Source organism: Sinohyriopsis cumingii, chromosome 6, assembly GCF_028554795.1.
Source record: "Sinohyriopsis cumingii isolate HCF-2022 chromosome 6, ASM2855479v2, whole genome shotgun sequence".
In the NCBI taxonomy this organism is placed as follows: Eukaryota; Metazoa; Mollusca; class Bivalvia; order Unionida; family Unionidae; genus Sinohyriopsis; species Sinohyriopsis cumingii.
Window position 1 is genome coordinate 94264675 of NC_142966.1, and position 26676 is coordinate 94291350.

At 34.5% G+C, this 26676-nt stretch overlaps 1 protein-coding gene across 3 annotated transcripts in view; it reads left to right on the forward strand.

Annotated features, from left to right (window-relative positions):
• Nucleotides 1–26676, forward strand: part of LOC149797466 (protocadherin Fat 1-like) — a 299704-nt gene that overhangs the window by 107888 nt on the left and 165140 nt on the right. For all 3 annotated transcript variants that reach the window (XM_089962274.1, XM_089962276.1, XM_089962275.1), the window contains exon 4: nt 19589–19647. In XM_089962274.1, coding sequence (XP_089818400.1) covers nt 19589–19647 — 59 coding nt within the window. The remainder of the gene's footprint in view (nt 1–19588; nt 19648–26676) is intronic.

Sequence of the window (26676 nt, forward strand, 5' to 3'; positions counted from 1 at the left end):
ACAAATGTGAGCAAAACATTTAGAATTTTATTTAAAAAATGGTCAAGTTTAATGGCAACTTTGTTTTATTTAAAAGAACTAAAAACATAAAGCATTGCGGTCAAGTTACAGTTAATGCTGCAGCCTTAATATTTGTCATATTATAGTCAAATAGTGTGCTGTTTATCATAATACATTGTCACCAGAATTATCAAGCTGTAGTTATTGTGCTGTTTGCATGGTACTTGACAAATCTAATAAAACTAATTTAGTACCAATTTTTTTTTATCCCGACAGTTTTGATGAAACTGAAAATAGTAAGAAAATACTTCTAGGGATTGCAAAAGGTATTTTATCCTTTTTATAATTGACTGGGAGTTATAGGTCATAAAGAAATCTTGTCTTCACGTAGCTTGTCAACTTGTTGATGATGGAATGCATAGGCTAAATCAAAGGAGCAAGCTTTCAGAAAGAAAGCAAGCACCTGTTCAAACAAGAAGTTAAAAGGATTGTTGAAGACAACACTTGTAAATGCCAGAATATTTTTTCAAACTTAGCTTAAGTATTCAGTGCATTTATGATTGTGTAACCACCTTTCCTTCCTGAGACTTAAATTTTAAACCTTTTTATTTTGCTCACCACAAATGTTTGTTTTAATCCATTATCTTTCCAATGGCTGGTCACCCCGGCAAGTTGTCTCTGTTATTGGTCTGCATTAAGTAACAGGAACAAATTGTTCTCAAGGCATAAACTTGGATATATATGAACATTACAAACATTACAAGACTTTTATATGCATATTGTTTTTGTATTTTTGATTAATGATGAAAAAATATTCGTGGATTGCAAATGAAAGACATTTAAATCTACATTTTAAATAGCTCGAGAAATATTGATGCATTATTGATACATTTTATTGAAGACATTATTTCATATCTTTGAATTTAGGCTAATGTTAACTTTTTAATTTTGTTCAACAAATATTAAATTTTGTTGGCAGAAAAATTCTTTTCTGTAAACTTGTAAATTACATGTAGCTCTTGCCACCTGTTCAGATCATTGATTCATTTGTTATTGAAGGATTTATGGTACTAAAGGTATGGAAAAATGGGGACCTCTCTGGGAATGGGTACTTGTAAATTACATGTAGATCTTGCCACCTGTTCAGATCATTGATTCATTTGTTATTGAAGGACTTGTGATACTAATGGTATGGAAAAATGGGGACCTCTCTGGGAATGGGTACTTGTAAATTACACGTAGCTCTTGCCACCTGTTTAGATCATTGATTCATTTGTTATTGAAGGACTTGTGATACTAATGGTATGGAAAAATGGGGACCTCTCTGGGAATGGGTACTTGTAAATTACACGTAGCTCTTGCCACCTGTTTAGATCATTGATTCATTTGTTATTGAAGGACTTGTGGTACTAATGGTATGGAAAAATGGGGACCAGTCTGGGAATGGGTACTTGTAAATTACATGTAGCTCTTGCCACCTGTTCTGATCATTGATTCATTTGTTATTGAAGAACTTGTGGTACTAACTGTATGGAAAAATGGGGACCAGTCAGGGAATGGGTGAAAATAAAATAGAGTATATATGGGTTTGGCTGGCCAGGATTGGTTCATAATGAAAGTTTGATTTTGGTAAAAAGAATCTTGTAAGACCTCAGTCTAATATTTATTTTTTGGGTGCTGAGGTCTTATTGCCATTGATAGTGCTGTGTGTGTGTTCTGACGTCGATTAAGTTCATAATGATAAGTCAAATTCTCAAGAATATTTCACACACTTGGCATCCCATATTGGCGCTTTTCTACAAATTAAAGTTATGTTTTAGTCTGACTTTACTTACACTGATGTCTTTTTCCTAATGAATTTGAATTCCCCCACAAGCCAATGGACATGTTTTCAAGTTCTGTTGGACTACATTTCAGTTGGCTGGAATGCAATGGAAGCCGGGAATACCGAGATCGGTTACAAGGATCATAAGAATCTTGAATAAAACGAAGCTGTCTAAATATTTTCTTCAATATTAATATATTTTTATTCATTTCGTTAAAGAAAGATACTTTCACTTAATCGTTTTCTGCATTCCTGGCTTCCATCGCTTTCCAAAGCATATTATAGTTTTCCCCATATTGATTGCACATAGCTTAAAAAAATTCTGGATCGTGCTAGATTTTTAAAAGAATTATGTCCAGACTCCTGGGATTTACAATTTTTTTATTATTAAATAAAATGGGGCAAATTTTATACGAAAAAAATCCCATATCAAATGGTTGTACGGCCATACACTGATGAAAATGAAAAAGAAACGTACAAATTACAGGTAAATCATACAAGTTGACAGGTATGTCCTTTGCATGATATAACTAAAAGCCTGTTGAAAGCGCCACAGCCGTCAACACTGCTAATCAATGCCATATAAGGTCAGACTCTGTGGATATCTTCCATTTGACATGAGAAAGGCACCTACTGATTTTGGGTCAAGATCACAAAGGTCAAGGTTACCAAGACTGAAATAAAAATGTATTTTGCAAAATAACTTGTCCTGTGCCTTTCTCTTGACCCAGTTGTGAGGATGGCTAGAACTTGAGAGAAGAAAGACAACTTTCAATTTCAGATTCAGATGTAAAGTATCAGATCAGTGCAAGAGGGTTTTGCATAAAGAAGTAAAATAATACTATTTACCAGGTGTATAAAGTACTATGTATGGCACAATTGTCTCTGGATGTTAGCCCTGATTTTAGACTTCAACTGTCCTTGCAGTACTACAAGAGTTTTATTCTTTGAAATGAATTTTTGCTTCTTCTCAGAGGAGCTTTATAATTATTTAAGTTTGGGAAAATACAGTGGCCCACTGATCATATGCATTTCTAGCCACAACTTCTCACATTTGGAAATTTAGCAAAATCTGATTCTTGTTATATTAGGTAATTTTAGACTGATGCAGTAATGTAGAGAGTCATTGAATACCCGTGTTTTATGAAGGGATGTTTGCTTGGATTAAGTAGAATTTGATGTTGGCATAATTTCTGTCATCAATACAATGACTTCAAAATTATCCAGTGGCATACAAACTTAAAATGGGGTATTTTTGGTTTTAAAAAATGGGATCCATGATTGACACCACGTTTTAAGTGGGTTCGCGAGTTATCAGGGCACGAGTTATCGAGGGAGTGGTGTACTTCTAGTAGCTTGTGACTGCCCTTGGTTGACCTGTTGCACTGTTCCATCATTCTGTTTCCATCTGGAAATATTGTTAATGTTTTGGTCTGCTGCTGTGGATAGAACAATGACTAGTTTCTTATCCTTCCACAGTGTGGCAGTCAGCTTTCCATTATGTGAGAGTCACCCAGTCACATTATCCTGACACCAGGCAGACCAGTCCTAACACTAACCTCTTAACGCATTAACCCCTGGAGGTTTTTGTCGTTTTTGCCTGAAATTCAAGCAGGAAACAAGTTTTGAAAGCTATTTCTGAATAGATCCTACTGAGACATCAACTTCCAGGTGATTTTCCAATAACCTAATGCCTAGTTGTGTTAGAAACATTGTTTTTCATTGGCTATTTAGCTCACGCATGAGCAGAAGGGTAGAAGTTGGATTTTTTGTTTTTGGTTGCTTAACGAACCCATTATTTTCATATCGAGACCACTCTTTATTCCAAATGCCCATCTTATCCTACTTTTTGCAAAGGTTCATCTGTCTGTCTGCAGTTCGTACTGGTCTGCCTTAGATCTGAAACCAAAATGCCTAAAATCCATACACAGAATCGGATTCTGACCATGGCCGATTTTTGGGTGGATTTGTATGTGTGTGATTTGGATTTTTTAAAACGTTACTTTAACAATTTTTCAGTCATGTTGCTATGATGTCTGCAGTGTGATAGTATTTTGTGAGGTCTAGCAATGGGGCATCATGCCACAGACATGTAGCATGATGTCCCACCCAGTCTGTTCTCCCCGGGGATTCTCCCTCGAAAGTAATATTAGCCACCATGTTGAGCCTATCATGTGCTGCAAAATGGTGTAAACTCATTAGCCCTGCCACCACAGTGATGCATTGTACTTTATTTCCTTCATCTCCCAAGAGCATTGATAACATGGTACAGTTTACAGCTTGTATCCTGGGTGCCATTTTTGAGGGTCAGCATTAGTCTATGCCTGTATCCTGGTCCATGAATTTTATAGTGGCACATATCATTAGTCACTTTCTAACCATTTCTTTGATTTGCAGACAGTTTAACAATCAAATTTTAGCTTGCATGCAAATGACAAGAATCAACAACCAGGAGTAGAATATTTCTTACAGACTCAGATGGAGAATGTTCTAGATCTTTTGACGAATCGGCAAATAAATGTTTGGGAAATGAAGTTAGGTAGCATGAGTCTACATAGATCCAAGCTTGTTCATAGTGTTTCCGTTGGTTTTGAAATGCTCAGTGGAGAATTCTAAGGATGAAAGTGACAGAAAGGGCAAGTAAAATATGCCTGTCTGATTGAAGTTTTCACACTAGGTTAAAGGTTACAAGAGACACAAGTGGAATTTCTGTTGACATAAAATAGAATTATTTCATGTGTTGAAGGTTTGAGTTATTCATTGTGAATCCATAATGGGTTTTATGGATTATTAATGACACCAGAAGCAAATTGGCAAGTAAATCATCAATTTTTACCTTTATGCCAAGTATTATTTCTGCATGTTGCATGAAATTTGTACCGTTATGTACAAAGTTTTATTGAGAACATCTGTGACATATTTCAGCTTAATTGAAAGAATACAAAACAAACAAAAAATAATTTATTGCAAGTAGCCCTATAAAAATCAGCATGTCAAGGGCTGTCAGTATTCTCAGTGATACATATATGGTAATGTGCAATACTTGTACACTGTAATAACCTAGCATCAATTACTGTGAAAAGGTGTCTAAGATCAACACCAAACAATTACCATTTGTAAAAGCACCATCAACCCCCATATTTTCTAACACACAACTAACAAAGTTGTTTGTAATCAACGCAATTTTGTTAGCCATGCATACAAGTGTTCTTGATGACAAGTTTATCAGTCCAGTCAGTACCAATATTGATAGGACTTGAAAACTCTTTCAGTGTGGACAAAAGACACTGAAGAATTTACTCTATTTAGTGATTGGGAATGGGGAAAATTCCTGTCAGCCATTATGAAATATACCTCTGTTATCAAGAAGATTTGATGGTAAAAGGATAATAAAGTGGAATCTAAACCCATTTAACTACTGTCATGCTGCCGTCATCATCAAGGGGTAGTATTCAAGTGTCACCCTGTCAACACTTGTAGGAGATGTAATATCCAGGTGTTGCGATATGAAAATGTCAACTGTCATTGTCAAAAAGAGATGACTGCTCTTTCCAACATTAGTACTTTCATTACCATATTTCCATGTTAGAAAGCAACAAAAAATTTTAAAAAACCAGAATTTTCTTCCTAAGCAGTGTTTAAACCAATGCCAGCTTGTACATTTCAAGCTTTATAACTGAAATTTGAAGAAATCTAACTTTTTTCCAATAGTTCATTTACTGGAAACAGTCATTTAAACAAGTCACTATTAATCCATCCAATCTGCCATTAGTTCTGGACACGGTATCTCTGACCCCACCAATATATTTTAAAATCTGCAAACATTTCAGCAGTAAACTAATCTGCAGAAAGGTTACATATAAATTAATCTGCAAACAGAGCACCTGTATACCTTTCAGAGAATAGGATGAATTGTGATGGGAATACAAAAGAATATCATGTCAATATTCTGCAATGGGTCATGTGACAAATAAACTGGTGTGCTGGGCAAACAGGCCTATGGTAATTTCAAACAATGACATCAAATGAATATACTGCATGGGTCCTGTGACAAATAAACAGGTGTGCCAGATATACACACTGATGTTAATTTTGAACACTAATATGAAATAAATAATCTGCACAGTTCCGGTAACAAATAAATCGGTGTGCTATGCATATAGGCTGATGTTCATTTTTAACATTGACATTAAATTAATATACTGCATGGGTCCTTTGACAAATACATTGGTGTGCTATGCATATAGACTGATGTTAATTTTTGACACTGACATTAAATGAATATACTGCATGGGTCCTGTAACAAACAAATCAATGTGCTGGGCAAACAGACCCAAGGTAATTTCGAACACTGAGATCAAATGAATATTTAGCACAGGTCCTGTAACAAATAAATCGGTGTGCTGTGTATACAGGCTGATGTTAATTTTGAAAAATGACATCAAATGAATATACTGCACAGGTTCTGTGACAAATAAATTTCAGTGTTGTGCATACAGGCCAATGTTAATTCTGTACACTGACATCAAATAAATATACTGCACTGGTCCTGCGCCAAATAAATCAGTGTACATGTACTGGGTAAACAGGTCTGCATTAATTTCAAACATCTACATCAAATGAATGGATCCTTTAACAAATAAATAGGTTTGCTGGCCAAATAGGCCAATGTTAATTCTGAACACCAATACCAAATAAATAGTATACAGCAGATTAATAGTAAGGGATAAATCATTTTATCTTGTGGGGGGAAGGGGACGGGGATTTTCTTTCCAACCAGGATGGGTTTTTTTTTTCTTTCATCTCAAGAAAAAAATATTCTTTTAACTAATATGATGAACAGAATTAGTTTATTATTCCACAAATCAGAGCAACAGTAATTTTTCAATCAATATGGTAGACAGATCATTTTTTTTAAAAATCCAAGCCTAATAAAAAAAAATTAATGGTCAGCCCTAAGTAAAAGAGAGAATGAATCCAAACAGAGGGCATCAGAGTGATGAATATACACACTAGTTAGCATTTCTTCATTCAACTGAATATATTGTGAATGAATTTGTAAATACTCTCAAAACGAATACTAATCTTCAATTCCTATTTCCACCAGTGATGTCATGTAAAAGTTTAAGTCCAAGAGACATATCCTCATAGTACAAATTGATAAAGCGAAAACATCTAGCTTGTTGAAAGTTTCCCTTCAGATTAAGTCCTAGTTTTCAAAACAAAGTAGAGTGCCAGACAGACCAACTTAAAAGCCAATAAAATAAAAATGTAAGTTCATTTGACTGCTTAATGGGCTTGAGTGGCATTCTTGTAGGCATATAATCCATATATTCTGACAGGAAAATCTGAAATACATCTATAGTCTAAAAATGAAATGAATGATTTGCAATTTCTTTGACTATGCAACATGCTCCATGATTGCAAATTTCAAGAAAGAACTGCATGATGCCTGGGACATTCCCCACCCCAGAAAAGCCATAATGAATCGGTTTTTTTGTGGGCTTAATTTATTAACCCCTGAGGCAAACATCTAAGCATTCCCTTACAGCATACAGGCAGAGGGATCACCTAAAGCAGTGTTAGCCTTGCCTGGTGCTTATAGACTTCAGTATTGATCAGTGTAGACAATAAAAAGTAGACATTACCAGTTTCATTGCCAGAGTTGTGTTGGTAGTTTATACCCTATCTACACAGATGGGTGAGGGGAAGTTTTATTTTCTGTGTTATCAGATAAATAAATAAAGTTATGTTCTTTAACTTTAACATGAACATCAGTTACCTGATTTCTTATCCTAATGACATGCTTAAACCACATGTAAATTATTGTCTTGTCCTCAACTACAGAAAATTAAAAATGTTTTAAAGACTTTGAAATAATTGTGATACCCTTGAATATATGGTGTAACTCTGTTTATTTTCTTTGTGTTTTCCCCATTGTTATTCAATATCTGTTGTCTGTTTTCATTTTGTCAACTGAACAAATTGTTCACTTGAATTGGATGACTCAAAAATATTAGGTTAATTAACCTATCTTTCTTGTTGTCTCCACGCTGTGCTATTCAGCAGCTATCAAATATCTATAATCCCAAAGGCAGTAAAGGAAAACTTTGTATACTTATGATCTAAGTTTGACGGTCATGTCAATTTAATGGATTGTCAGGAAGATGCCTTAAGGTACAAGTTGTTGTATTGTTAGCACTCCTATATCAGCTGACACCAAATTAGTGGGGTTGGGTCCATATTGTTGAAATTTTTATTGAACATTAAACTTGACCACAAGCTTGAAATCATGCTTGGAGATCTCGGCTTGAGTTGGAGTCCGATATTTTAGCCCACCCAATGGAGGGATTTAAGAGACTGGTCAGTTAATGGGAGGGGGTAGGTGGCTGGGATTTGGTTGAATATTTTTTTTATACCACAGAATGCTGGGACAAATTCTTTGCACTGATTTGCAGGAAAATGTTACCTTACTCATTATCAGGTCGAAAATTGTTTTTAATTTTGATGAAAGAAGGTTATATTGATTAGATGATCAGAAAGCTCCCCCCTCCCCCTGGTCGATCCCTAATAATTGAGAGTTATTTTCCCAGGTTTAGCTGAGAATGAATTTCAAGCTGAAGCCCAAAAACTGCATGTTAGTGTGGCCTGAAATTTTGATACTCTGTGTCATGACTTGCATACAAGTTAGAGAAATTCTTTGGAATTTTGTAGCTTTGTTTTCTCACCTTTTATGCTAAATTTCAAGAACATTTCTGACTGCTGTGTTTAACACACAACAAAAATTGTGTATGTGATACAGAAGTTTTTACATCCAGCTAGTTTGAAGTGTTATTTTGTTCTATTAGCATTGACATGTCTGTGTTTTCTTACAACAATTAGCATGTTTTATGACCAAAATACATGTATGCAGATTAATGCCTGTTTAATATTGACAGAATTTTCATTCATTTAAAACTGTGGTCAGCATTATTAATGACCACGTCTTTGATTACATCACAGATAGGGTTTTCTATGTGTGTGTGTGTGTTTATGCTATGCATGTATTTATGTGTAGGGTTTGCAGGCACATTACCACATCATAATGCTGCTGAATAAATATAGGTATCCAGAAAGTAATACAAAAGACATGGGGGGCCCCGAGTGGCCGAGTGGTCTAAAGCGCTCTTCGTTACGGATCACTGCCATCTCACCTCTGTCTGTGGCGGTTCGAGTTTAAGATTCAGCCAATGTGGGCATGTGAGAAACCTTGCCAGTAGCTTCTCGTGGGTTGGTGGTTCTTTCCGGGGTTTTCTCTGGTTCTTCCTCCACCATTAATACTGGCCACCATGTATAGCCTATCGTGTGCTGAAAAATGGCGTTAAGCCCCACAACAACAACAACAACAACAACAACAACAACAAAAGACATAGGCACAAAAAATTTTTTAATTCCCACAAATAAAAAGGTCAAGAAGCAACATATAAGGCCAAAAAACCCACACCCAATATGTGTGTTTCCTATGGCACTGTTGAAAATTAGAGCATGTATTTTTTTCAAAAAACAACATTATATATATATATATATATATATATATATATATATATATATATATATATATATATATATATATATATATATATATATATATATATATATATATATATATATATATACATACATACATACACTGGGCTATTGACCAGCTCAGATGCAAGAATCAATTAAAATCAATTTCAATATTTTTTATTTTTAGTTTGCTTTTTTACCCAGGTAGGGGAAGTGCTAGGGTTAGCAGTGAAAGCAGGTATGGTCAGCCAACCAGAAATATGCATATTTTTGTTTGCATAATGGTGCATTAAATTACTAAACAAAACTTCATAGGGGCTCAAATTTATGGATTTTAGTGACACTGAGAAAAATTTGAGAGGACACTAGGGCAATCACTAGGTCAGACAAGATAGATTAATTTAGTATTATTGACCAGAGCCAGCCATTGTCTGAGCTTCAGATTCAATATTCCCAGTTTCTGGCAGCCATGAAAGAACTGCAGCGGATTAGTCAAATTTTGAATTATGCCAAAGTTTGTGAAGTTCACAAGGCCACTTTTTACAGGGTCTGATTAGATTTGAATATAATTGGAATGTGTGGGGTTGTGTTGGAGAAAAATGACCCATTGTTAAACACTGTCATATCAAAGGGAAATGGTCTACATGTGGTCAAGTCGAATACTGTATGATCCAGACTTGTATTCAGTGTCATGTAGTAATGTACAAATATTATTTGGTCCTGTCTATCGGATCACCGTAAATTGCTGTCCCAAAAAGCTCTTTTTTTAAGATTGCAAAAACCACTCATTATTGATAAAAGACATTGTATGTTGATGACCTTGTTATATTTTTAAGATATTTTAAAATAGCTTTATCAATTATACATACATACATACATATATATATATATATATATATATATATATATATATATATATATATATATATATATATATATATATATATATATATATATATATATATATATATATATATATATATATTAAAAACCTTGCTAGTACAGTTGAGCAAAATCCACTCACTGTAAATAAATGAAACTGTACATTTGTCTTTACATTTAGATGACATAATTGGATTTTCTGGCCTTCATAGCAATATTTTTGGGGACTGACCCTTTTGACAAAATATGTTTTTGCATTTTTAACCAACTTTAGGAGAATAAAACCATATATAATGCAGGTTAGGTACCTGTAGTAAAACTGTTTGTTGCTTTCTGTATTTGTCCCTTTCTGTATTCCATATTAGCAAGCCAGCAAAGTAAATATTTCTGTTTCTGACCAGATAATGGGAGCATAGTGTCAAAAACTGGGATTGAAACATTCCATAGTGAAATTAATTTGTTTTGGAAACAAAGAATTTGAGTTAAACCTGTGTATGTTGACTTGGTGCTTGCAATTTGTATACTGTTTGAAACGAGGTGAATATACTGGGCTCTAAAATTGGAATGTGTAGACCTTCTTAAAGGTTGTATACAAATGGTGATAATATTTCAATCCTTATAGTGTGATGTCATTAAATTAGGGTTTCCATTCAGAGCTCTGCATCAGACAGGCTGTTTTTCAACCTAGGGGAAACTGTTGAAAAACAAATCATTATACAAAAAAAGGTGCTCTGCAAAGTTCATTGTTGTATTTGCTATTTTCCTGGCATCAGGCTGACACATTTTGCAATTACTAGGGTATACCAATACCATTGTAACCAGTATTCATGCAGCTCAGAAAGTCAGTGCAGATTATCATTGTGATTATGTAGCAGTTTTGTTCGTTGGTTAAAATATGCCCGGCTTTGAGCAGAAAGTTACTTGTTTGAATCCTGATCAGACGAGGCCAGGTTGGCCATCATAGCATGTCTCTAAGGTAAGACACTTTGTCTCTGCTTGATATAACCTGTCATGTGTTGATGTGGTATTAAACACCATGCAATCAATCTCTGTTCAGGTGCCAAATAAAATAGGAAGTTGGCTTGGCATATCACAAGGAGGTTTAAATGTTCATCCTTCACTGTTCATAAATCAATATATTTTGTATAACAACATTTATTATTATTTATTGTGCAAAAACTCTTATCTAGTATTTTAATAACTTACAATTTGCAAAAGGTTGGTTATTATGATGGAAGAAAGCAGGGAACTGAACCTCCACAGCACAAGACCTTCAGCTTGGGAGACCACGTTCTACACATAGCCTCTTTAACTTAACTTTATCTTGACCAGGCTTGTGTGAACATTTTACACACATTGTGTGAACATTTTTCACTCATATATCTACACAACATTGTCCACACTTAGGTTTTTCCCAGGTGAGATAGTAACCCTGAGTGTCAGTCGTCTCACCATGTGGATAAACAGAAAGTGAAGTTCTGCATTTTCTGAAGTTGAAACCCAACCACCAAAGCTTCAGGCCAATGAATGCTTTTGTATTATAGGTACACTCAACACGTGTCTATTTTCCATTCAGTGCGCAAAGTAAAAAAAAAGGAAGATAAACATTTTTTGTTTTCTTGCTCAACTTCTGTGTCAATTGAATGATTAATTACATGCTGCACTTTCATTTTTATTCATGAGATTTGCAAATGATGCTTCATGAAATCAGTTGAATTATATACATTTGTAGCTGAATTGTGAGCAAATTATTACTGTATGGAGGTTTGTAAGTATGCAGATTATTACTGTGTGGAAGTTTGTTATGTTTGCAAATTATTACTGTATGGAGGTTTGTATGTATGCAAATTATTACTATATGGAGGTTTGTATGTATGCAAATTATTACTGTATGGAGGGGTGTATATGTATGTAAATCTTTGCTATATGGAGGTTGTGTGCAGTTAAATTATTACTGTGTGGAGGTTTGTATGTATGCAAATTATTACTATGTGGAGGTTTGTATGTATGCAAATTATTACTGTATGGAGGTTTGTATATATGCAAATTATTACTGTATGGAGGTTTGTATGTATGCAAATTTTTTACTGTATGGAGGTTTGTATGTATGCAAATTATTACTGTATAGAGGTTTATAAGTATGTAAATATTTACTGTGTGTAGGTTTGTGTATAATGTAAATTATTACTGTATGGAGGTGTATATGTATGTAAATCTTTGCTATATGGAGATTGTGTGCATGTAAATTATTACTGTGTGGAGGTTTATGCGTGTGTAAATTATTACTGTATGGAAGTTTATAGCAGTTCTTACTGTATTTTGGTTTATAGAAATTACTGTATTGAGGTTTATATGTATTGCAGATTATTACTGTATTGAGGTTTATTGCAGTTATTACTGTATTGAGGTTCATATGTATGCAAATTATTACTGTATTGAGGTTTATATGTATGCAGATTGTTACTGTATTGAGGTTTGTAGCAATTACTACTTTATGGAGGTTAATGGGCTGATTACTAGTAAAAGGAAATCATGTTCATTTTATTTTTTGGGTGTGAAATCAGGGAAAAAAGACTTGTACCTTGATATCTATAACACAGTTTTGATAGTAACCTGTTTTGAGGTCATGCAATAACAAAGTTGCACAGCAATTTAACTGGACCAGACTAATAACAGTTTTAATATGTTCATAAAGTTTAAATGGGTATTTTTTTTCTTTTTATATTGTTTGTCACCAAGGTTTAGTTGCATATCTGTCTGAAGTGAGTGTTGTAAACATACTAAATTTTGGATCTACACTCTGCTATTTACACACCATTTTACCATATTCAGGCAGGGGTTTGAGGATGATGAAAGAAGTTTCTTTGCCCAAAAATCTCACTCCAGCTTTGATCCTTCTTCATAAATAATAACTGAGAGACCACATCCCTTGTGTATTTCAGAACAAGGTATCAGACCTTGTACCACAGAGATGTAAAACTGGTGTATTAGAAAGCAGTGACAGTTATTTAGAGTAATAAATGAATAATAATAAAACCCGTATTTAATAAAGATAACATGGTATATTGAATATAATAGTACCCTGAAAAGTTCCCACCTATTGTGAGTTCGAACCCCGGCTGAGTAATACCAAAGACTTCTCAAAGAAATATGGTACTAACAGCTGCCTTGCTAGGCGCTCAGCATTAAGAGGTTAGTGTTAAGACTGGTCAGGATAATGTGACTGGGTGGGACTTCGTGCTACATATCTGCGGCATGATGCCCCAGTGCTAGACATCACTTAAAATCTGCCACACTGCAGAAGTCATTTATATATAATATAGTAGAAGTGGATTATACTGGTCATCTTGAGCAGCACTTGTAGATTGACAGGGTTTTGTATATACAAGACTTTGTCAAATTGTTTCCTTTTATACAGTTATAAGCTTATGATGCTATTCTTATGGTGATTTTGAATCCATTATGATTCTTTATAACGAGAACTAGATGGATATGGATGAATAGACTACATTTTTTTGTTTTGCAATTTGCTGATGTAATTAATCTTGGTGTTTTCTTTAATGCTGTTTTCCCATGTTATGCAACTAGCAATCAATGGGTCAGTTGTAACCTTTAGTAGTTTAGGGCCTTGACACTTTAAGAAACAAGGACATTTGGATTATACAGGAAACAGATTCATCTTAAATAACATTTTTATATTATTACAAGAGAAGCAAACAAATTTTGCACTGCTGATGACAATGGGTCTTCCTAACCCATCCTTAACTGTGACCCTCAGAAGTGCACTCTCAGGATGACTGGACTGATTTACTTCTGTTCAGTCTATTTTTCCTTTGTATAATTTGTTCAGTTCATGGATTTCTTAAGCACAATCTACTTGTGAGCTCTGAGCAGTATATTCAAGCCATTCCAATTCATTGTTAACAAAAATATATAGGTTTTTCGGTTAGTGCTACTTTTTGTACTGGGGAGTACAGTTAATGGCTTTAGTAATGGTCTTTTGTTCTCTTTCAAAGGACAATAGATGGAAATAATACTCAGAACTGGCTTATATCCAGAAGTATGTGTATTCATTTTGTAAAGTGTCAAATTTTGAATTGCATTGAACCTTAAAGTTGAATGCATTGAACACTAAAATTTTATCACATTTAAGCCAGAAAAGTCTTTGTGAAGGGTCACTTCGACCTTTCTTCTGCCTCCCCCTCCTGTGTCAGTGTTAAAACTTGAAAGGCTAGCATTTATGACTGTGAGATTTGACCAGGGAATTGCAACACTGTCCTGAGAAAGTAAACATTTGAGCTACCAGTCATAACCACTTGATAGGAACCCATTTCAAATCATCATTTTCAAAGGGAAATTGATATGCACCTTAGATCAGAGATTCTAGGCTGTCAAAATCTGATGAAAGAAATGATTATCTTGGGATAATTTAGGAACCGCTGCTTACGATTGGGCAGAGTAAATTAAGGCATACACTTTGAAAGTAATGTGAATTTAAAGTGATGACCTTGGTTGAAATTCTTTTGCCTTAAAATTCCTGAAAGAGTAGTTTGACTTGGTGGAAGCCTAAAATGAGTAGTGTTAAACAAGAAAAGGGGACCAGGTAGCTGTCTTATAAGAGAAGACGGGTTTTAGTGCTAGGACACAAAATTTCTGAAAGAGAACAGCATTAAGGTATGCGATTTTAATTTTCCACGTAATTTCTAGTTTTGATTGTTTGTATTGTGCAAATGTGTTTGATACGACTAGGATCCATATGATATATCGTTTAATCAGTTTATTGCTTTAATTTTATAGTTACTGCTTTATTGATAGAATAGATGATTGCATGCTATCCAAGTTTTCATATGTATTCGATTTCATAGGGTTATATGAAATAATTTCCTTTGTTAGGACAATACTGATTATCGTGAATTAATGATAATCTCATATTTATATCTGATTTTGTAATGTTTAAATAATCTTAGGGATTGCTGTGAGCTAGAATTTTGTGAATTTTATGCAATAGTAATCGAGCATGTGGTAGCATAGATAAAAAGATACAGTGATGTTGGATAAACCGTTCACATGTTAATTTATGGCCGGTCGCTGTGAAGCAAGGGTGATGTTCCATTGGTTTAAGTCAGAATTTATGCATTGTGGATAGCTGGTATGCTTCTGAGTAACGTAAGTGAGGGAAATTTATGTAGGTGTAGAAAGTGGTATTACGGAGATTTAGGGGTAATTTTGTCCTTCAAGCAACAGCTTTCTGGGAAGAGACAGGACAGTCCAAAGACGGAAGCACAAAAAAAAGTGACGAGTCCAGAATAACAGACTAGAAGTCCAGTAAGTGATCAAGCATTTGGAATAGGGAGACTCAAGGAAATAGATAGACGTTGATGGTCAAGGGAGGAAGGTGATGTGATTAGTTGTGGACATTGCGTTCTTTTCACCACTAGTTATTATGATGAAATAAATCCAAATTAGACTCCGCTATTAAATTTTGTTGACATAACTTAGATTCAATTGGAGTTGCCGCTATAAATTTGTTTTTGATTAAATTTTGTTATTTTTCTTGTCTAAGGGGGCTCGTATTGCATTATTTCTTCCCAATAGTTTTGCTCATTTCTCTGTTGATATTCTGTCTTTCCACTCCCACTGGGCTATAAAACTGAGGGAGGTCATTCTCTAGATAAAGCCAGCCAAATCCAGTTAATCACCCATCTTACTAAGAGGGCAATGTTACACATATATAGTTCTATTTGCAATCGTGATATTTGATATCAAATATTGTACTAAGGATGACTAATTCACAGAAATGTTTATAGATAACTGAATGCACATGCAGTTTCATCTTTGCTAGAGCCAAGGTTCTGATAAGATAACCTGTCAACACCTTGACAGGTCAGTCAGATATTACAGTGTATTGTCCTAGCTATATCTGTTTGATTTCATGATTTGCCTCCTTTAGTATGTAATGCCAAACAGCCAATAGTGTGTAACAGTGGTGCATTGTATATCAGCTAAATATGATGGAGGCAGTTGACACAAGATAAGCTTAACACTGAAAGTGTGACTACATACCAGAGAGAAGACATGACTTGTCTTTGAGGGAAATGATGTATTTGTGTAAACATGGACCATCTGTGGAAAATTGCATATTTTTTTTTAGTCCATTCCAATCAGGTGCTCCCTATGTCTCAATCATGGAGGAACAGTGTTCAAATTTGAACAACTTAATATTCATTGGATGCAGTGGCTTGCCATTTCATCCATTGAAATTTACAGATCCGAAGCACTGAAATGTCAGATTGATTCACCAAAGTTTAGACAGGTGAAAATGTCTTTACCTTGGCTAGTAAAGATGTTGCAATTAATCATATTTTGATTTCTGACATGGTAAAATTTGCAAAGCATTCATTGGGAGTTGCAAAGCTTAGTGAAATGCATTCTGGACTTGAAAACAAAAGTTTGAGGATTCATACCATTGGATCAACTCGGGTTGGCTATTTTACGTCTGTGGACAAAGCACTTGATTCTAGTTGTCATGGAACTATACAACCTTTGTGTGTTGCTTGGCCATACCAAGCAAATTGTTCTTAGTTTACAATGTCAGTCATTGATTTCTACTGGGTAGTTTGTTAGAGACCTGATGACATAAATTATATTAAAGGATTTCATTGAAGACAGTGAATAGTAGTGGACCTACTGCAACACTGACAAATGTGTGTGTGTGTGTGGGGTGGGTGGGTGGGTGGGTTTTGTCTTGTTTTAATACATCTTCAGTGGCAATCAATAGATCTCATGCAAAGTCTTGTAACTATGCCCCATACAGAGTTTATTGAAAGAGAGTGAAATTGAAATCAGATCCTTTTTTTAAAACTTGGTGTTTTTTTTTAGCTAAAAATGTTTTTGATACATGTCTCATGGTTAATTTTGTGTATTGACAGATGTATGAATAGACAGACAATTACATGGATACCAAAGTGATTGCTATTTCAAGCTACTTAAATAGGCACAGCAAAAACCTTCCCCTGTACTTGTGATAAAGGCAGGGTTGCCAAAGAATGTGAGTGCATGACAATGATTGGTAGGTTGAAGGTCATCAGTGGTGGGGAGGCATAGCTATCTTTTTAATTTTCATTTTGCATCTAACCCAGAGTTAAAGCTTAGATTGATTAATAAATACACCTTTTGTTTTGAGAAAAAAAAGTGTATTGAAGGGTTAATTTGAGTCACTGATGCAGCTACCTTTAATTGTTAGTCAATTTTTTAAAATTGTAATTTCAGTGTTGTTGCTTAAATTTTTTGCTGTACTGCCAAATGTTTTTATAATAAAGATGTTCATAACTGCAGCTGCAAAACTTATATCTGAAATTGTCAAGAGACTTATCAAATTGCATTGTGTTACATAATTAGACTGGAATCCCCCTTTGTACATTGAACCCATTGAATTTTGCCATTTAACAGTTTAAAAGTCATTAATAGGACAGTTTTGTTCAAGAGTATACCATCATTCTTGATTCTCTCACATCCATTGAGTAACCCATACACATTCAGTTACCAACATGCATTTGTTTACTCAGATACCCACAATGCATTTAATTACTCCTATGCATTAATTTAGCCATACACATTACTCCTACACATTCATTTACTGCTCTAACACTTTTCAGAGACACATTGTACTGCTCCTGTACATATCTTGGGTATTTCACTGATACATTGTACTGCTGCTGTACATCTCTTTGGTATTTCAGTGATACACTGTACTGCTGCTGTACATATCTTGGGTATTTCAGTGATACACTGTACTGCTGCTGTACATATCTTGGGTATTTCAGTGATACACTGTACTCCTGCTGTACATATCTTGGGTATTTCACTGATACACTACTGATGCTGTACATATCATGGGTATTTAAGTGATACACTGTACTGCTGCTGTACATATCTTGGGTATTTCAGTGATACACTGCTGCTGCTGTACACATCTTGGGTATTTCAGTAATACACTGTACTGATGCTGTACATGTCTTGGTATTTCAGTGATACACTACTGATGCTGTACAGATCTGGGGTATTTCAGTGATACACTACTGATGCTGTACATATCTTGGGTATTTCAGTGAAACACTGTACTGATGCTGTACATATCTTGGGTATTTCAGTGATATACTGTGCTGCTGCTGTACATATCTTGGGTATTTCATTAAGCTTGAGAATTTAGTTTGCTTCAAAGATGGTGATGATTTTGATAAGTTTGAAGCAATATAATTATATATACAATTTTTGCTTATCTGAATCAAAGTAACATATCGAAGACATTCAGTCAGTCATAGACTTATAAGTCTATAAAGGACTGTTGAGGGCATTTGAAGGAAAGTTTACCATATATACTTATGTACAATTGCATTTTGATCCAGGGTCCATGTTTGTTCTACAGATTATACCAAACAATTTGTAATGATCCAGATCTGCTTGTGATGTGTTGACTGCTCAGGTAGCAAATTACTTTGTGTTGAAGAAAAGACTAGGTGACATTAAATGTAATGTTGATGGTTTTATTTTGACAGTTATATTTTTTAATTGACTTTACAAATCAGGAATGCACTAATCAGGTGGAACATAGAAATAAATGACCAGGTTTTTATTATCCTGTAGAAACCCAGTCCTCATATTTTGGTGACTTTTTGGTCAAAATGTAAAGTGGTCAAAAAATGAAAACATTTATCTAGAAAGCAGTGAGATCAAATATGACTTCTAATGTGAAACTAATGTCATGAATTTATTAAACTCTACACAGAATCGGTATAGAAATAGAAAGGAAATATTCAGTAATATCAAAATTGGAATTAAAACTAAATGTTAAAGTAACGGTAAGCATGAATGGGTTTCAAAATGAATTGTTTTTGTATATTTCTAGCAGACTGGAGAAAACAAAATTAAATCCACAAAACTGAGTAGTAAAACTTGGATATTGGCAGATACTGCAAATCATGGCATGATAACATTCTGAAAACATCACAGACTACTTTTGTATAGATTTTTGAATTTTTATGTCATTTCATTGCTTTCACATATAATATGTGTTCTTATTCTTTTTTTTTATAATGGCAAGTTTGTAAGGTCATTATTGACTGACTTCCTGATGTGTGTTTGCAACAGATCTCATGAGGATTGTCTTCAAATTTGAGTTATCGTATTCGTTAATATTGTAGTACGTGTTGAAATCTGAAACTGGGTTTGACCATTTTATTAGAACCATTTGATTTCATTTAGTTTATTTCGAAAAGTGCTTGTGTTTATGAAGCTGTATACTGAAGTAGGAACTCTTTCACTTCTTTTTTTCAGGAGTGATCACAACTAATGGGACATTAGATCGTGAAAAGAAGGATGTCCATTCACTGGAGGTTAGAGTTTCTTTTATGTAATATTTTCCTCCCATGCCTTTCACTAATATTCACAAATATAGACTTTATTCTCAAAAATACAATAAATTCTCCTTGGGATGGTTTCAGGACCGTTTTTATAGCATCTTGCATATCAAAGTAGGTGAAAGTTGCACATAGGATCTGCAATAGTTACCACATAAAACGGCTGGTCACATGATGTTATTCAGAATTCCATGCCATATCTTTTATTATGATAGAGAAAAATACTCCTTGCATTTCAGTGTTTATTCTCCTCAGCTACAAACAAAAATTACTTGTCAGAATCAAGAGGTACCATCTTAACCTCATGGTTTTGGATGCCATAAAATCAAGAAAAAAATATGTTCATAAATTAGTGTGAATTTTTTTTTTACCAACAAAACTGCACAAAAATGTGGGCTTTTATGTGGCAAGATTTTAATGATGTTTTTGTTTTTTTTGTGTCAGCCAACTAACAAATTCTGGGGTCAGCTGATTGACAATTGTCTTGCAATGCAGATTTGATAGAATCAAAAATGTTGCTGTTTCCAGAAATAGAAATTACTTAAATTGAAAAAGCAGTTTGTCAACATTGGTGAAGATTGATAAAAGACAGATTTATTTAAGAGATTTATGTCTATATAATGCTAATGTAATTACCTACACAGAAAAGAAATATTTAATTTCACTTATTAAAACAGGATTACAAATTCTGAATGGCAGATGTATGTAAAGGTAAATGATTTTCAAACTTTATTTAAATGGTATTTTGAAATAAAATGTATGCACACCCATTTGGACAGCTTATCCTTTCCTTTTAGTAAATGTTTCTTGGAGGGGGGGTAATTTCAAAACAACTTCTTACTGCAACCGATTTGTACCTTATTTTATTTATTATGCCTATCAATCAATGTCAGATTGCAAATAATAGCTTTATTATATGACTGAAGGAATCTGTCTGCTTTCTAGATTTGTAACATCTTTTCAGCTCTAGATTTCACTAGAATGAAAACTGTTGGAAGATTTAAAAAATAGCTGCAGTTATTTGTAAATTTTCAAAACGAAACTTGTAATTTAAGTCACTGCTAGTCTATTATTTGTTTCCAGTCATCTTAGTACTGTACATGAAAGAGAATTAGTTCTGTTTTAGTACTTGTGAAATATGTTTTATAATCTTGTGGAATTTTCATTTTACTGAATTTTTAAAAAAGCTATGTTAAAAATCCTAATCTCTCTCTCTCTCTCTCTCTCTCTCTCTCTCTCTCTCTCTCTCTCTCTCTCTCTCACACACACACACACGTTTTACATTTACATTGCCTAATATTTCATTCCAGTTTCTACCATATCAAAGGTGTCTTGTTAGAAGGGTTTTAAGTTTTCTTTCCTGTTGGGAAAGGGAAAATTAATTTGGCATCTGTGCAACCTGTGAGTTTTTATTGGAAGAATCACAAAAATTGAGATGAACTGTATCCCTTGATGGTTAGTATGGTTTAGTGTAAAGATGCATTCCTGAAGGCTGCATGCCAAAAGAAACAGGTGCATGATAGTTTTTGTTTTTGTGTTACAGTTGTGGATCAAAGAGAAAGAGATGGAAAAGGTGTAGAATATAACAGACTGCCTGCTTTGTGTATTTACTTAGAGTTGTCAAGTCAGGTATCTAATGGAAGTTGCAGCAGTCGTTAAGATACTGGCCAAGTACAAGTGTAGAAAAGTTAGAAGAATGACAAGATCAGTTATTATAAATTGGTATTTCAAGAAAAATTAGTATTGCTTACAGTTCAGTGATGATTTTTTTTTTGATAATCACATTAAGCATTTGAAAAAATTAAGAATGAATTTATTAAACTCACAATCCATTTAAATATTTTGAAGGCACAAACTTTAAAAAAATGTCAGATGGTAAGATTATAAAAGCAACAGTTTGAACAACATTTTACTAACACTTTTGCAAAGATTTTATTTAAGAATAGCAGCCATTTTGAAAAAGTTACTATATGTTGCCTTTCACGCACGCACACACACACATACACACACACACACACACAAGTGTAATAAGAATTGGATTGGTATGGTAGTATTGACAGTATGGAGGTATGTGGAGAGGGAAAATATATTGATGTTCCAGGGTAGTGATGGAAGAAAGAGATAAATAAAACTTTTCCACAAGCAGACCATGAATGATTGAACAGATTTGCACTGGATAAGCAAAGCCATAATGCAGAGGCCCAGAAATACAAACACAAGCTGCCTGGCCAAGTATGTCAGAAACTTGTACAGATTGTAGCAGCAGCTGCCTCACTAGGTACTCAGCATTAAGAGGGTATTGTTAGGATTTGTCTACCTGGTGTCAGGATAATGTGACTGGGTGGTACATGATTCAACATGTCTGCAGCATAATGCCCCAGTGCAGGACATCACTATAAACTTTCACACTGCAGGCAGCATAGTGATGTGAGTGGAAAATTATTTGTTAAAGCTACATTAAAAATCCAAAATCTCTCTCTCGCTCTCGCTCTCTCTCTCTCTCACACACACACAAACACACACACACACACAGCTTGGGCATTTCATGTGCATAGTAAGCTGGTTAATCAGTATTGACAAAGTTAAGCTAGAAAAGAAATGGTATATTTTGCTGTCAGATCTTGTTTGAAATTTAATTTCAAATAAAATCTTTTATCAGGAATTGACACTTTATTAGGAGTCATTAGATACTTTTAGGCATGGTTTATATGCTTCTTTATTGCTCTTGATTATTTCCATCCACTAAGAAAGCATTTTTGTAGCAAATCTATGATTATTTCTTCTGGCCTTGGACACAAACATTTCCTTCCTCATTGTAATGCCATCTGTGAAAGTTACTGAGGTAGCTTTAAAGCGAGACTATCTTGTAATGAAGTACATGATACACTGTACATATAATTTTACTGCCACTTAATGAAAGGGACTTACCACTGTACTTGCCTTATAACAGGAACTTTTATAATGAAAGGTCTTTATGGTGAGTGAATACTATATTATTTACTCTCTAAAAACTGCTTTTGGTCTGGATTTCCTTTTCTTGATTACCCCAGCTCCATTTTATCTCCCAAAGCATTGAAGGATTGGCCTTGAGATAGATCCATACTGCATGATGGGGTGGGGTGGGGGGGGGGCAGCGGCAGTGGAATCAGCTTCAGTGAATGGGATTTCATGGACATTGCAGTTAATTGAATTAATAGAGGGGGATAATTAGCTAGGTAAGAAAGAGTTACCATAGATGTGTATAGCTTGTTATGTTATGATTTATTATCTTGAACTTAGGGTTTCAGTATCCAAGGAGAGCTATTTTGTAATAATTTTTCCAGTTGCCATGTTGAAACTCTGAATATTTGGCCAGAACTAAATGACATAGCTTAAGGGATCATAAACATAAAATATTCTAATATACAAGATTTATTTCCGTTATTAAGATAGGTAAATCTTTTATATCTATAAGTGGGTTTCAGTTAATAGCCCTTGCATGGAGTTGTTGGCTTCCCGCTAAGTGCCTCTGCTTGATGCAGTAGGTATATTTAATTGTATATGACAGGGGCTCTCTTTTACTTGTTTGTTGTAATTTAAACCAGTCTTTCTACCATTGATGTTTTTATAACTATCCAAACCCAAGACCTGCTAATTTATTTTATACCTTATGGAATTCATTTATGGACCTAATTAAAGGACATGATTGAAATTTATATAGTTCTTATTGAAGTTTATATAGTCTCCCATTCAGTTCAATGTCTGCAGCTTTTTGTTTCTAAGGTTTATATCAGGCAGGATTCTCTTTAGAGTTTAACCCTTTCTGCCTCCTACATACTAGATAATAAACCTATCAAGTTTTTAGAAAATATACAATTTATAAATATATTTATTTTAATATAATGTACTGATCTGTGTATTTTAACATTTCAAGAGGTTAAAATCATTTGCTCAACATCTTTATGATGTACTGATTATACCTTACCTGGTTGTGAACCTTTCGTATGGTGAATGGGGCCCCGAGTGGCCGAGTGGTCTAAAGCGCTCTTCATTACGGATCACTGCCATCTCACCTCTGTCTGCGGCGGTTCGAGTCTAAGATTCAGCCAGTGTGGGTATGTGAGAAAGCTAGCCAGTAGCTTCTCGTGGGTTGGTGGTTCTTTCCGGGGTTTTCTCTGGTTCTTCCTCCACCATTAATACTGGCCGCCATGTATAGCCTATCATGTGCTGCAAAATGGCGTTAAACCCAACAACAACAACAACAACGTATGGTGAATTACCCATTTTGAAAAATATGACAGGTGTAAAAATGACATTATTTACATGATACAATTTAGTCTTGGAAAATAAAGAGATTTTATTGGAGTATTTAGATGTATGGAAAATAAAGAGATTTTATTGGAGTATTTAGATATATGGAAAATAAAGAGATTTTATTGGAGTATTTCGATGTATGCAGTGTGCTGGTCATTCAGCTATATTCAGAATTATTAATGAGGCTTGAAGGTATGTTTATGGAACTATTTTGGCACGGAAAAGGTTCACTGAGTTCATTTTAACATGTGTTTTTCAATCTGTATACCATTTTGTTCATCAGTAGGTGTGTGGTGGATCTGGCTATTCTACAGTAGGGAACAGATCTGTATTGAATAATTAATGTCCAAGAGCTATTAGTGTGTGCTGGGTTTTATCTTTTGATAAGTTTGGATAGGAATGCCTGTTGCTTTTAATCTTTAATGAATTAAGGTTCAAATTTTTCTGTGAAGAAGACTTGATTTTCTTATAAGCATTTATAAGCCATTATCCTTGCTTCAGTTTAGAGTCCCGTGTTTGGACAAAATGAAAAATTAAGACGGGTCCAGCTATCAACAAAATAGACCTAGATCAGCCGTTTCATAATGCATCAAAAGATCAGGGTCCATATTCTTTGTGCTTGTGATTTCTTATAATGAACTATACAGACCTGGATTTGATGGTACATTATACAATGGCAGATCTAGGTCTGTGCAGTTTGTAGCTTGTCTTGACTTACCGTCGAGTATATATGAAATTTAGCGATGGGTAGTCAAAGCAACATAAAGTTACAATAATAAAACCAGTTTGCTCGGTTTGATGGGATTTAATGGAATCAAACAGGAAGCATTGTAAAGAAATTGTCATGATGTGGGATATTTTTCTTGCCCAATTGGTCAAAAATATTTTTTCCGACTGTTGTGTAAGATGCACAGTTCTGATGAGGTGAACCAAACACAGCATATTGTCTGATAAAATAGAATTTGATCAATATCACCAAAGATAAACAAAACAAAAAAAAAATACTACATCATTTTAATTTAGTGTTTGCTAAATGTTTTCAATTTAAATTTAGGTTATTTGGAAATTTGGGTTACTTGGAAAATGCAAAACAGGAGACATACATGCTCATCCACTATTTTTTCTTGACAAAGGCAGATGAAACAAATAAAAGATGCCGTGGCATTGCATAGCTTCATTTATTTTAAACAAGATACTTAAATCAAGCAACTAATTATAACTGGCTTTACTTGGGTTAGTCATGAACTTCACACCAGAAATAAACTAATTGGTTCAGGTTCAGTACAAGCTCACTTGCATCCTTTGAGTGACTACCAGATAGCCAAGCTGCTGAGAAGGATTCTTCAAAATGAAAGAGGACTCTTTTCACATGATTCATTGGGGATATTGTTAAATTCTTTATCATGGTCTGTAAGGGTAGACATTTCTACCAGACTATGTGTGACATGTGACAAATTTTATAAAACACTATAGTGTTGGGAGGAAATGTAATTAAGATCCAAGAGCCAGTATTCTCCCATGGGTCATTTAGGTCCAAGATGGAACCATTTAAGTATAAAAAGAAATGTTTCTGGAGTTCTCTTCATCCTGCTTGCATTAACCACCTGTGTACCACATTATGTTGTTAAACCAAGTGAAAGAGCTTGCTTAATTGATGGAACTTTAATTTGATATGTTGAAATGGTTGTTTGATTGATTTTACAAGTCTGGAAATTGATTTTACATTTCCCTTACATTTCTCTTCCTGATCGCATTCCAGTAAGATATTTGATGCTTAAGCATGCAGGAGATTACTCAGGATAAATTTTGAAACAAAGGTTGCTTTAATTAACCATTTTGTTTGGTCATTTCAAAGACTAAATCACTTTGTTCGCAAGGGAGAACTCTTTTGAATGCATTTTAGTATTCATGGACTTAATATGTTTAATACCAATTTAAAATGCAATCTTAATTAAGTGAATTCACTTATTTTTGTGTGTGGGTTGGGGTGTATTTCTAACAGTTTTGTGGTTACTGTAAGGCATGAAGTTGAAGACTAAAATAACAATCCTTAAGTGGAAATGATATGCTGCCCCCTCCCCCTTTAAGTACTGAAGAAAATGTCACATTTTTGGTGCAGAAAACACCACATGAAAATTTATATCAATATAATTAAATGTATTCATAGTATCTTATGGATAGATGATTGATTTAACAAAATTTAGTATATTGATGTTGAATTGGTGTTTGATGAGATTTAAACTTGGCTAAGGCATGCTAAAATTTACTTTCACATCAAGCAGCAGGGTGACTACACTGATCCATGCTTTATGCTCAGTTCACTAATTTAATCTTCATTGCTGGAAAATCAGTAAACTTATAGTACAAACAGCACCAAAAATGTCTTCCTACTCTCAGTTCTGATATGTTCTGTAATTTGCCTCATTGCTTGTAGCATTTTCAGTTGTATTTTGAAAGAAAGGCTGTAAATGCAGGATCTGAAAGGAAGGAAATAAGTTTCACAATGTAATTAAGTTCTGAACAAATTCACACTTGTGGATTATCAGTCTGCATACCTGCGTCTGTGATGGGGGCCCCGAGTGGCTGAGTGATCTAAAGCGCTCTCCATTACGGATCATTGCCATCTCACCTCTGTATGCGGGGGTTCGAGTCTTGGATTCAGCCAATGTGGGTATGTGAGAAAGCTTGCCAGTAGCTTATCGTGGGTCGGTC